At 47.8% G+C, this 13,978-nt stretch overlaps 1 protein-coding gene across 1 annotated transcript; it reads left to right on the plus strand.

Moving 5' to 3' along the window:
* The first annotated feature begins 1,520 nt into the window (after positions 1-1,520).
* On the plus strand, positions 1,521-13,646 carry COPS6 (COP9 signalosome subunit 6). Its single transcript, XM_018564806.1, has 10 exons — positions 1,521-1,668; positions 3,573-3,698; positions 5,316-5,447; positions 6,496-6,584; positions 8,869-8,931; positions 9,016-9,063; positions 11,095-11,209; positions 11,315-11,322; positions 11,783-11,941; positions 13,388-13,646. Exons 1-10 carry the CDS (start codon positions 1,611-1,613, stop codon positions 13,526-13,528), a joined length of 939 nt encoding a protein of 312 aa, XP_018420308.1. The 5' UTR covers positions 1,521-1,610; the 3' UTR covers positions 13,529-13,646.
* Positions 13,647-13,978: the final 332 nt, after the last annotated feature.

Genomic DNA, 13,978 nt, shown 5'->3' on the forward strand with positions numbered 1-13,978 from the left:
CACATTCTGGAGGCAGCGGTGGGATCTGACAACATAACACTTGATTGCTTTTACAGGGTCACAGTCATTCCGATTCAATGAGCAGGGGAATGACCAGTGGCGTCCCGAGGCCGGGTGTCACCCGGAGCAGTTACTGGGTGACGCCCCGTCGTGACATCATCGTGCATGCACGGCGATCTTATCGATACCTGCCGGCGGCCATATTGGTGTTGGACGCCGGCAGAGAGAGGAGGGGGACAGTCATGAACGAGTGCCCATGACTGAGTGCCCGACTTTTCAGGGGGGGGGGGGACACCAAAATGACTGTCAGTCATTTTGGTGTCACCCCTCCAATGGTGTCACCCGAGTGACACAGGAAGCTTCAGAAGTGCAATAGTGAAAACACTGTTGTCACCCTATCAGCAAGGGTACAGGAGCTTCAAGAGTGACTAAACATAATTACTTAATATTAGGCAGCTTAAAGAGTTGTCATATGTGAGCTCCAATTGCATCTTCAGCTCTTCGGCTGGAGTTCCACTTTAAGGGCCCGTTCTCAGCATTCGGTGCGCATTATGGTGCACATAGCATGCGTGTGCTGGTGTGCGTTGTGCTGCAATGTGATTTTTTTTTTTTAACTGTTGAAAAAAAGTGTAAAGAATTCAACGCTATGCACAACAGGGCGCGGCGATGCATGGTTGTGCTAGGGTTGCCACCTGTCCAGGATTCACCCGGACAGTTCGGGTTTTGAATGCTGTGTTCGGGTTTCATGGCAGCAGAAACCCGGACACAAGATGTCAGGCACACAGGAGAAACCAAAATGAAGATAGGGGCTACTGGCCCCCCACTGAAAATAGTTTCAACTGTGATATTTACATATGAAGGGGTGGCACTATTTACATATGAAAAAGCAGCAACTCATTCTTCCAAGAAAATTTCCGTGTGTCGCTAGAGTGTTCGGGTTTCGATGGAAAAAAAGGTGGCAACCCTAGGTATTGCGTTGCATTTAAATGCAGACACTGAATTTTTACGCAACGCACCTATATGGTGAGAACAGGGCACATAGAGAACAATTGTTTTCTGCGTTCATGCTTTGAGCCTGCGTCAGCCTATGCTGAACAACGCAGCTCAATGCGCCTGATGTGAATGAACCCCGCAGGTTACATTTCAATAATACGCAGAAATAATAAAATGTATCCCAATTTAGTAACCAAAGAAGAAGATATAAAAGGAGATGCAAAAAGTCTGCACCAGCAGAAGATCTGAAATATTGTACGACTCAGGATCAACTCACTAAGCAATAAGGATCGTTAATTTTTCATAACGATCGTTGTTTTTGCAATAAACGCGGAAAATAACGCTTTGTAAGGCAACGAGACTATACAGCAGCGCCCCCAGCGGCAGACTAAAGACTGCACCGCAGCGCCCTAGAAGAAATAGAGCAGCGCCCCTAGCGGCAGACTATAGACTGCACCACAGCGCCCCAAGAAGACTGTACAGCAGCGCTCCTAGAGGACACTCCACCCAAGAAAAGATCAGCGCCTGCGCAGAAGCCACCGCAGCCGCGCCTGCGCAGACCCGAGCTCTTGTTCCTCGCAGCCGCAGTGACACAGCTGCCAGCCGGGAGGAGCAAGATGGCGGCGGCTGCGGCTACAGCTCCGAACGGCGGCGGGATGGAGGTGGACGGGGCGGGTGAGTGTACGTGCTACTGCCTGAGCTCCGTGGAAGGGAGGGGATTCCGTTGCGGAGTGCCGGGGAGAACAACGCTGCGGGGTGTAAAGCACGTTAGTAGTCATGGCCGCCCGCCTGACCGAGCCTCCCGATCTGGGTCAGATGGGTGGGTGGGACCTGAACGCCGCACTTTGGTTGGCTGATGGTGCTGTCAGTCAGTGGAGGGATTGCCGTGACGTCACTCAGTGTTATGAATTGGAGGAAGAAGTGTGCTGGCTGCGGTGTTCAGGCTGACAATAGTGGGGAAGCCATAGATACTGAAATACTGAACTGTCACCCCTGTGCTGAGCTGGTCTGGGCAGGAGTGGGCCTGCTTTGTGCTCTTCAAAAGAAAGGTTATTACTGATGAGCTGTGCATGCACTGTGTCTAATAATAAAAGGTTATGAATGTCCTAAATACTCTTTCGAGTTGTCATGCCTCCACATGTTGGAAACAGGAACATTAATGTGTCACTTGGAGACCCTCGGTGCATGTTCAGCATCAGAGTGGCACGGCGCCCTTGGTTGCTAGGATGCTGTGCAGCTGACAGCATCCTAGCAACCAGTAATACATTATCTGCCCCATTCAGCTGCCAGCCGGGCAACCTCACTGAATGTAAACAACAGAGGGGGGACATCATTGACCAAATATGGTCATTATGTAGCCACACTTGTGTGCAAACACCCAGCCAAGACTACTTCCTGTCATGCCAAGGATCCATGAGCACTGGCAGCATGGAAGCCTCCGCCCCAAGCCACTCCCCTTACTACCATAAAGGCTTCAAATGACAGACGGGCACATATGTGCTTAAAAGAAAAACTTGTATATAGCGGGGGTTAGTGTTCTGAATTAGGAATATTCATGTACATCTAAAAGCTGCAAGGAATCATGGGACTTGTAGGCCCCGAACGTGATATTTCAATGATGTAAACTGCGCCCGCTCTCTGACTGGACGCTGAGGAGAATCGAGCAAACAGTTTATAAAAGATGGAAAAGTGAGTTCTTTGGGATCCTTCGAGATAAAATACTATATAGTTACACTTTGGTGGACCTGAGAGGGAAAATGAAATATTGCTGTGAGGGTGTAATACCACTTTAATGGCGGTCCCACAGCTCCTTTGCTCTGCAAGTATGGCCGCTGTGTGGCGCCCGGTGTCCTCACACCCTTTCCCTGCTTTTATTTCCAGGCTCTGCTTCCTGAGTGGTTGGGTCTCCGGTGGCAAATGATCTTCCAGCTGTAGTAGGCGCTGACTTAAGAAAAAAATAAAAATGATATATATATACACACACATTGGAAAGAGTAGAGAGAACAGGAGCACTGCACCAAAGGTTTATCAGTCCAAGTCTATTTATTTAATCACATATGTCCAAAGAAAGCAAACCAGCACGTTTCAGGGGTATACGATTCCCCCTTCGTCAGGGTCTGAAGGCTTAGTCCACCTTTGAGACCATGTTTTATTTAATACCTATATTTATGGTGTAACACGAAGCATGGTGGCATCCCTCTTCCCTGGAACCAGCCCCTCCACTTACCCGGATCGCCTTGTAGCTTTTTGAATTTAGCTCAGTTGTGTGCTGCTCATCCTGCGTAGCTGCTTAATTTTTTCACACGGATCTGGGAATAGGAAAACTACAAGTCCCATCTGCCACATGGCACAGGGACACACAGACCACGCCGGCAGCAGGGCGGTGACGTCACCACACTTGTAGTTCATTGTTTACTTCCTACAGCCCCTTAAAATGATCGTCTACCATTTTCCCCCTCCTAAAGCTTATGTAAAGACTTAGCTTCTATGGAGCCTCCTGATGTATACAAGATGTACGTTGGCTGGATGTACGCTGCTTCTACGTGCTGTGTCCTGTAACAGTGTGTGTTTCTTTGCAGTGCTCCCCACGGTGATGGCGCAGGGAGTCACGGGCAGCGTGGCTGTAGCCTTACACCCGCTAGTCATTCTAAATATTTCCGATCACTGGATACGAATAAGATCGCAAGAAGGTCGCCCGGTGCAAGGTAAGACACTGATTCCACCTGTGAGGCTGAATCTCAGGAGCCTTCCATACTATGTGCCTTAAATGTTGCCTCACAATCTGATTGTAGAACCTTCTTTAAGCGGGCCATACACAGAGCGAATTTCGGATGGTTCTTGATGAATCAGCCCAAAACTCGCTCTGTATGTGGCCCAGTCAGCAGCCTTCCGCCTGACTTCCTTCAATGTGAAAATCCAAGAAGCCAGGGCGGGAAAGTTCTCAGCCGAACAATGAAAGGCAATGGCAGTGTATAGCCAGCTTTAGATTTACCAACCTTCATGTAGTATACATCCTTGCTCAACTAGGGGGCCTTCTGACTTCCACAGGGGTCCCTTGAAATTTTTGAACAGAGTCATGCGTTTGCATGGAGCAGGCAGGTCAGCCACCAGCACCATTAAAATGCATGGCACTGATCCAGGGAGGATAGAATCCATTCAGAAAAGGACATCAGTTTGCCTCCATCCAGACCTGCCCCACCTACTGCCTCTGCCCTACTGTCCCAGCTGCAGCTTCTGATGTGGAAGAGGGCGGCTCTGATGTGGAAGAGGGCGGCTCTGCTCTGATGTGGAAGAGGGCGGCTCTGATGTGGAAGAGGGCGGCTCTGCTCTGATGTGGAAGAGGGCTGCTCTGATGTGGAAGAGGGCGGCTCTGCTCTGATGTGGAAGAGGGCGGCTCTGCTCTGATGTGGAAGAGGGCGGCTCTGCTCTGATGTGGAAGAGGGCGGCTCTGATGTGGAAGAGGGCGGCTCTGCTCTGATGTGGAAGAGGGCGGCTTTGCTCTGATGTGGAAGAGGGCGGCTCTGCTCTGATGTGGAAGAGGGCGGCTCTGCTCTGATGTGGAAGAGGGCGGCTTTGATGCAAAGGGGGTCCTAGTAAGATTCCGCTGATATTGTACATCTCTTGGTGACAACAATGGTGAGATCCCTACACCTGAATTCACAGTTTGACCTCCATCTGTCTTCTATTATACGGGAGTCCCTGAGAATCTCCTATTATTTTACATTCTGGAGATACAAGACTCCTCGGTACGGGGTACTAACCAGGAATTCTGGTAGGGAAGCCTCTCTGCTGGTGACAACAAGAGATAGGACAATGCAGTGGGATATTCACCCCGTCCAGTTTGTATTCAGAATATCCCATTGTCTTTGCTTACCTATCTCTGACTCTTTATTGTTACCTGTGTCCCCGTGTGTCAGCTCCTTCTTACTCGGTGTCTCTATCTCTGACTCTTTATTGTTACCTGTGTCCCCGTGTGTCAGCTCCTTCTTACTCGGCGTCTCTATCTCTGACTCTTTATTGTTACCTGTCCCTATGTGAGCTCCTTCTTACTCGGCGTCTCTATCTCTGACTCTTTATTGTTACCTGTGTCCCCGTGTGTCAGCTCCTTCTTACTCGGTGTCTCTATCTCTGACTCTTTATTGTTACCTGTGTCCCCGTGTGTCAGCTCCTTCTTACTCGGCGTCTCTAGCTCTGACTCTTTATTGTTACCTGTCCCTATGTGAGCTCCTTCTTACTCGGTGTCTCTATCTCTGACTCTTTATTGTTACCTGTCCCCGTGTGTCAGCTCCTTCTCACTCAGGGTCTTTTTATCTCCTTTGCAGTGATCGGCGCTCTCATTGGGAAGCAAGAGGGAAGAAATATAGAGGTAATGAACTCGTTCGAGCTCCTGTCTCAGAATGTCGAGGACAAGATCATCATCAACAAGGAATATTATTATACTAAGGAGGAGCAGTGTGAGTATAGACAACTCTTAGTTGCTTAAAGATGAAGTTTGATCTGCTTATATTTTGCCTTTCCTGGTCCCCCCCCCCCTTCCTCGTCAATATTCTAATGAAATAAAACCTTAAATATTTTTATTAGAAATACCTTAAACTATAACATTAAATAAAACCTTACCATTTTCATGACCTTGTTTTATACCCAGTGATGTCATCTTTTGGTCTCTGTGAAATGCAAGCAGATCATAATCCTAGCTGGTGGGAGGGACCAGCAGGGCGCTGTGATGTTTTCAGGAAGTTATGTATAGCACCCTGCCGGTCCCTCCCACCAGCCATGATCTGCCTGCATTGCATAACGTACTCCTCAGTACTCCTCTCAAGAGCCCTCAGCCATAATTGAAGCAGTGGGCTGCCTCTTGGGAGGAGTCATGCAAATATCACAATGCCTTGGTTGGTGGGTGTCAGTTTGGAGGAGTGGGTGTTCCTAGGCAGGCTGCATTTGCATAAGTCCACCCTAGGTAACGCCCACATGTAACGCTGAGCCTCCATGACTATAAAAACTGAAATTCAATGAATGAAAGGGACCGGCCTAGGACAGTCAGGCTGGGGAGGGAAGTAGGGCTGTAACAACTAATCGACATAATCGATTATTGAAAAAGTTGTCAACTTTTTCAATAATCGATTAATCGGCTTCCGATCAGTTGGCCCTGTAAAGTGAGAAGCTGGCAGTGTGCAGTAAAACCAGAGGAAGCAGTTTCAGTCCAGGAGAGGAGCCGGTACAACCGTGTAAGACTGAAGGACATCCAGCAGAATGTATCTCTGCCTGCCCTGCTTTAAATGTCTGTCATAAGAGAAGTACATTGCTGTGACTTCACTGCCCCTCGTCTAATTAGAGAACGCGCTGAACGGCCAATGCGACGAGTGGGTGACCCCCTGTGTTCCTACTCGCTCTGCTCAGCAGCTGTTTCAGGATCCATATGGTCGCTGTAATACATTTGTAGTCCATCTGATCCAACTAATTCTCCTTTCCTGACTTTTTTTTTTTTTTTATATATGTGTTTAGTTAAACAAGTGTTTAAAGACATGGAGTTCCTGGGCTGGTACACAACCGGAGGACCCCCAGAACCGTCTGACATTCACATTCACAAACAGGTAAAGGTTACTTTAGATCAGTGCTTCTCAACTTGTGTAACCTCAGGACCCACATTTGTCATCGGTCATTAAGTCGTGACCCAAGTCGCACTGCAATGGAACGCAAGGCAACGTGGGCTGCTGTGCTGTGATGGAGCTCCGTCCATATGTGCATTGCTTGTGGAGCTCAAATGTGTACCTGTAGAGGTGCCGGGAGCCAGATTGTGATCTCACTCCAGTCCAGGCACCTCCACAGGACATGCAAGGGGGCTATAGGGAATGCACCTATGGAGGTAACTCCTTGGCGGCCATACCCCCAGCCCACCCCACCTCAAGTCAACACTTGCGCTGGGCAGCATATGTTGAATGGCTGCTCATTGTAAGAACTGACAGTGCTGCGCTAGGGGGAGGCTGAGGAGCCTCTCGCCTAGAAAAGTGGAAGGGATGCAGTGACCCAATGAACATGGGGTCGCGACCCACTTTTGGGTCACGACCCACCAGTTGAGACCCAAGGCTTTAGATGGTTATTAAAAATTGGGTTTGACATGCCAACTTCTCTCCAAGGATATTACAGTCTGTGTTCCTATAGCAGTCACACAGGAACACTTTGATCAGGAAATAGTGATAATATACAATACAACACAAAGGGGGTTTATTTATAAACCAATCACACAGCGAACAGCTCTGCCAAAGATATCCACAGCTCATTATAGCCACTAGATGCAGCCAATGGGAATAGAGAATCCCTATGGTCCTCGGCCCCATCCAGTGACCATAATGCACTATGACTCTCGTTTGCAGAGCCGTTTGCTGTGCGAATGGTTCATAAATAGGCCCCCAAAATTCTAAACGGTTTCAACAAATTACTTTTAAAAACAGGTTTTCATAAATCTATGTAAAGCCACCTTAGGGCTCCTACGCAAAATGTGGCCCCTAACTGTAGTCTGACCGAGCTCCCATTGTGGGAGATTTATATAGCAATGAATACATTGATAGCAGATCTGCCTTGGAGGTAGCCCATTGCTCCTTAAAGGTGCAGGGACACACCAGGAGCCCAGACTCGCTCAGTAGCAACGGAAGACATCTACGTAGTAGCTATGTGGATAAATCCAGCAAGAAAAGAAAAACGTCATCCAGGCTGATTAGTCAGCTGTGACGTCGAGGGGTTGCCATCGGTATCCTACCAAAAGCCGCATTCTTCCCTATGAAGAAACACTGGGGGGATTTCTTAAAAAAACTGGAGCAGTTGCCCATAGCAACCAATCGGTTCCTTTTTTCAGTTTGTTTAGTTTGGCTTGAAAAATGAACCAGATTTGTTGCCATGGACAACTGCTCCAGTATTTATGAATTCCCCCCTCCTTGTCTGTGTTCACATACTCTGGAGAGAACTGTGCAAGGCCTGGAATGCTTGTTGGGATGGGGGAAGCTTTGGATGGATGGGAAAATCCAGAGTTTCCTCCATGGCACCAAGCATTCGAGGCCTTGCCTTGCACAGTTCTCTGTCTTGCACAGGGCAGATACTTACAGGAGAGGAGAGCACAGGCTTGACCTCGGCTGCTGCTCCTTTGTTGTGGAATCTTGTGCTAGAGCGGGTGCTGGACCAGACTGTATTGCTGAGCTGCAGAGAGTTCCAGGATGAGGCCGTTGTGTCTGGCAGTGTTTGGATTACTGGCTGGACAGAATTATAAATCCTCTGCCAGGTAGAACAGTTGTCATGTATTTGCTAAATCTCTGGGTTTAAATACCTGTGAGTAGTTTTTGTTGTTGTTGCTCTATCTCTGCTATAAGACTGTTTGTCAGTCCGCCTTCTTGTGTTAAAGGAGAACTATGAGGTGAGTGCTTTTCACTCATCCTCATAGTTCTAGCCGACCTGTGACAATGAGACTGTCACAGGTCGGCTCAGTAGATCGGGAGGTGAGCAAACACATACCGGCGTTCGCTCACCTCTCGATCCTGTGGAGGGGCTGGATTCCCCTCTCCCCACTCCGATCCTCCAGCGCTGACTGGCGGAACGGACGGGGGAGGGGGCGGGTCCAGCTGGCTCTGCCTCTAGATAGGCAGAGCCAGCTGTCAGTCACACAGCTGGGCGGATCCCGGCATAATTGTCGGGATCCGCTTCAGCTGCGGCGTCTCAGTATACCGCAAGCTACAGCTCGCAGTATACTGAGCCTAGGGTGACGGGAGGACGCTAGTTTGTGTCCTCCTGTTACCCTAAGGAGAACTATGGGGAAAAGCCTTAACCCCATAGTTCTCTAAGTCTGAATCATGAGAACGCCATAATAAATCAATGTTGTTTCCTCTCCAGGTTTGTGAGATTATCGAGTCCCCGCTCTTCCTGAAGTTGAACCCAATGACCAAGCACACAGATGTAAGCTTCCCCATGCAGCCGTACGCCGCTTCTGTTCTACTGGATTGTTACGTCTTATCTTTAATACGTTCTCTTCTCTCACAGCTTCCGGTCAGTGTTTACGAGTCAGTGATCGATATTGTGAATGGAGAGGTGAGTCCAGTTGCTTCATTGCCTGATACTCAGAATGCCAAGTGCATACGCGGTACAGCTTTGCAATACTTACACCTCTCCCCATGTTATATCCCTGTAAAGTGAAGATTTGTTGTGTTCTAGGGAATCTAGGAGTGTTAATTGTGTCTAAGCTGTACCCTGAAAGGTTTACCTTAGCCCTGAACTTCCTACTATGTGAGGGTGCCTAGGCACTCCTGCTCTGAAGCCTGATGGCTGTATATCTGCAGTATGAGATCTAAGGCACTGCTGCATCTGACTTCTAGTCCTGAGGAGATCTGGAGTGAGATTTGATGTCACTACTGTGCTGATCTGGCAAAGTGACAGTGTCACCTAAACTATTGCCTTCTGTATTTTAAACTTAAAATGTCTTCCTGTCTCTTTATTGGCTGCTGCGACTGTCAAGGTCTACAGCATTGTGCCCAGCTCTGCTTTATAAGCTCAATTTTGTATTCTGAAGTAAAGCTGTGCTCTGCTCATGTACATAACGTCACCCCTTCCCAGCAGCGCATACCTTACGTTTCGCAGCTGGGCGTGAAGATTGGTACCAAATACTTCCAGATATGGGGGCTCAAGTGACATACTTCCCTTCCTCCCACATCACAGTGTTGCCAAATGGGGGCGGCAAGTCAAAAATCTCCATGTTATCAGCTGTCCCACAAGGTGCTTGCAGCCCAAAGCTATAGAGTCACCTTGGGTGACTGCACTGCTCTTCTATAGATACAGTACTGTAAGTGAATGTTGTCACCCTAGGATAGGAAGTGTTATACTGGTGTTCTATCGAAAGCTCCGACTGGTCGACCTCTCCGACTGGGCACATCACATCCGGTGACTGCCAGTAGGAGATGTACAGCAGATGGAGCTAGTGCGCATGGGCAGAAAATCCTTCTCGAACTGTTGCCACTGTGCGGCTCATCGGATTCTATAACCTAGTACACACTTATATTTGTCCTAGGTTATAGAAGGCGCGCATGCGCAGTGGCAACTGTGGTTGTAGAAAGAATCGCGTGGGCATGGGCGCTGTAACATAATATAACCTTTGACTAGGTTATAGAATCCGATGAGGCAATAGCCACTGCGCCTGCGCGGCTCATTGGCTTCTATAACCTAAGACACATATAACCGTAGTATGTTATACAAGTGGATAGCAGCGCAGGTGCTTTGGCAATAGACAGTTGGACAAGGATTTCCTGGGCATGCGCACTAGCACCATCTGCTGTAAATCTCCTACTGGCTGTCGCCGGATGTGACGTCACCAGTTGGAGAGGTCAACAGGTTGGAACTTTCGATAGAACGCAGGATGATCAGTACAGAAATCCTAAATGAAAGCACTGTTCACAAAACAAATGAATGGGGTTCCTAAACATTTCAGATGTACCATCTCCTCGGTCTTCCTGGCCCCAAGAATAGTTCTAGCCAAGTGCTAGAAAAAAACCTTGAAATAATGGAAACCAAATGAAACTGGAGTTATAATCAATGACGAGGTCTCCATCATCTTGGGTAGCAGACACAGTTTGAGAAGATATGGAGTCCTTGGATACAGTACATATCCATAGACTACAGCGACCTGCTGGAGGACCTTCCTGCTATTCCTCTCTCATCCAAGTCTTTCTTGTGAATATTCCTGTAGGTTTCATGACCTTTTATAATGTGGAATTGCCCCTGATCACCTCCAGCTATATTATTATTATTATACAGGATTTATATAGCGCCAACAGTTTGCGCCGCGCTTCACAATATAAGGAAGACATTAGAATCACAAGACGAGGAGGGCCCTGCCCGTGAGAGCTTACAATCTAAAAGTATATGTTGTAGTTTGGCAGCTAGTATGTACTGTAGGAATATCACGTGTTGTCAGATCTACAATATACTCCAAATAGACAGAATTCCAGGACAAGACATCTGGCAATGCCCTTTTATTTGTAAGATTCTGAAAGTTTGAACATCTGCGCTACTCACTGCGGTCTTATTTAAATCATCCCTTTTCATACACCCCCCATCTGTCCCTTTCAGGCCACCATGCTTTTGGCTGAACTTCCATACACTTTGGCAACAGAGGAAGCAGAAAGAATCGGCGTTGACCATGTGGCTCGAATGACGGCAACAGGCAGCGGAGAGAACTCGACAGGTGAGAGGGAAAGGTGATGGGATGGTAATGAAAGGGGCAGGTACACTATATGACACTGCACCATCACACCGGCTATTTGGTGAGAACTATGGGCATACCCTCCAGATTATATGGTAAGGGTATTGTTTATTCTGCAACATACCAAGAAGACATTTTAGAGTATTGCGCACTTCCAACCTTGTGGTAGCAATTAGGGAGAGGCCCTTCTCAGTCCCAGCATGGCTGTGTCCCGATCCACAAAGCCAGCTCCATAAAGACATGGTTTGACCAGTTTGGCAAAGAGCAGTAGTTCTCAACCTTTCTAGAGCCGGGACCCCTTGGTAACATTTGGCAAGTTGTGGTGACCCCCAACGGAAAAATGATTATGTTTTATTATTATACTTATGATTGCACCAATATCGTTTTTTCCGTATCGAGTACAAGTAGAAATGTTTTCTTCGGTAATCCCCAATACCATTTCTGTGTGACCTAATTATCAAGAAGCTGGGTGGCGGATCATGACCCGCCGCCTGGTTTCCTTATTTTCTGGGAAGCCGGTGTTCTATCGAAAGAACACCGGCTACACTTCCCGAGGCTGCCTGGATGAGGTTGGCGCAGTTAAGCTGTAACATCTCTGATCTTCTTTTTTCAGGAGAGGTTCCCTTCAATCACGAGATTCTTCGGGAGGCCTCGGCTTTGTGTCATTGCCTCCCTGTACTCAGCACAGACAAGTTCAAGACAGATTTTTATGATGTAAGTCTGAACGTTATGTGACCTCATTTCTCCACAGGGTTCATTTCAGATTCACCACCCAGTTTAAGGGCCCGTTCACACCAGTTGCAATGCGTTCCGGCCTGATTCTGGCCAGAACGCACTGCCTCGCATTGCGACCGGCTCACTTTTTAGTGGAGCAGTAGGGGGCGTGGCGAAATGAAATGAATGGTCCGGTGCGATCAAAATGCTGCAAGCACTATTTTGATTGCACCGGACCGCAGACACAATGTGCCTTGCGATCCCGTGCAGGCGATCGCATTGCGGCCGGAGGGCATGGCTACGGTGCCATTCACTTCAATGGCTGCCACACCCCCTCCTGCCCCACTAAAAAGTGAGCCGGCCGCAATGCGAGGCAGTGCGTTCTAGCCAGAATTGGGCCGGAACGCACTGCAACTGGTGTGAACGGGCCCTAATGTGTTCCTCACAGTTGCACCCCGGACTCGGGAACATTCACGAACATGTTGTATGTTTAACCCCTTCGCGCTGGCCACACAAATGTATGTGGCAGCATGGTGGTGGGCTTTATGCTGTACCGACACACATATATATGAGTGCAGTGGGTGGTGGTCTTTTGTGCTGGGAGCGCACTCAATCGCGCGCCTCCAGCACCGTGACCAAGCTGTCACCGACAGCTCCTATTGGTAAGAAGGGCTCCTGATCACGTAAACAATATGACTGCTAATAACAGTGATCACATGATCAGAATGTAATACAGCTAGGTCACCTCCCCGACTCAGCCTATAATCATGCAGCCAAGGAGCAACAGCAGACTGATGTGCTCATCATCCCTTTGCTCTCTCCTCCTGTCTGCAAGTTCCTTCTCAAGTTCAGGGAAGTTTGATATCTACATACAGATTTTAAATTCTGCTAATAAATAGCTTCATATGTTCATATGCGGCATACTGGCCCTTAGACGAGGTAGCTGCTACTGACTGCACTGTATGTAGGAAAGCCAATTAGCCAATCAGTCCAAAGAATATGCTGACAGGGGGACAAAGCAGAGTAACAGAGAAATGAGCTCAGCACTGCTGATCCTTCACTTTCCAGCCACAGGCTGGCAGCCCAGTGTTTGCCGTCATTTAGCCTGGAAGACTGAGGACATCTTGTGGAATACTGCACAAGGACAGCTCTGGAGCTTTCTCTGCAAGGCTTTAATGATCACAGAGCTTTCTCTGCAAGGCTTTAATGATCACAGAGCTTTCTCTGCAAGGCTTTAATGATCACAGAGCTTTCTCTGCAAGGCTTTAATGATCACGGAGCTTCCTCAACAAGGCTTTAATGATCACGGAGCTTCTGATGCAAGGCTTTAATGATCAGAGGTTTTACAGGACACATACAATGCTCTGACAACGGACGTTGTTCAAACCATTGCTTGCAAATATCACTGTGTGTATGTCCGGCTTAAGTCTTCGTCTTTACTTCCAGCAATGCAACGACGTGGGCTTGATGTCCTACCTGGGAACCATCACCAAGACCTGCAACACCATGAACCAGTTTGTCAACAAATTCAATATTCTGTATGACCGCCAGGGGATTGGAAGGAGAATGAGAGGCCTCTTCTTCTGAATGGTCTTCTGATGAAAGCAATACGTGACCATGCTTCTTTTCTGTGATTTAAATGGACTTTAGCAAGGAAAACAGCAACCTTTTGCTCTGTTATGTTGTTATTATAGGAAATAAATGAATAAAGGTATATTGCATATGTTCATGCTATTTCCCAAGGTGTTTGATGCTGGAAAGATCACATGGCCTGATACTTTGTTTCTGTAGAAGAATTGTATAGCATAAGAGAATTTAAAAGACCTAAAATGGAACACTATGGATTGGATTTTTTTTGGGGGGGAGGTTAAGTTTTAAAAGCAGTTTTCCTATTCTGCAGTTTTCCCCTTACGTCCTGTCTTTGGATTAGGGGTGGTAGTGTAAAGCAATCTCAAGTTAAAGGAGACCTTGCATGAAAATACAGAGAGCACTTTTGTTAACTCCTCCCCCCCTCCCATAAAAGAACAAAACAAAAAT

The sequence above is a fragment of the Nanorana parkeri genome, unplaced genomic scaffold (assembly GCF_000935625.1).
Source record: "Nanorana parkeri isolate BGI_ZX_2015 unplaced genomic scaffold, ASM93562v1 scaffold784, whole genome shotgun sequence".
Lineage (NCBI taxonomy): Eukaryota > Metazoa > Chordata > Amphibia > Anura > Dicroglossidae > Nanorana > Nanorana parkeri.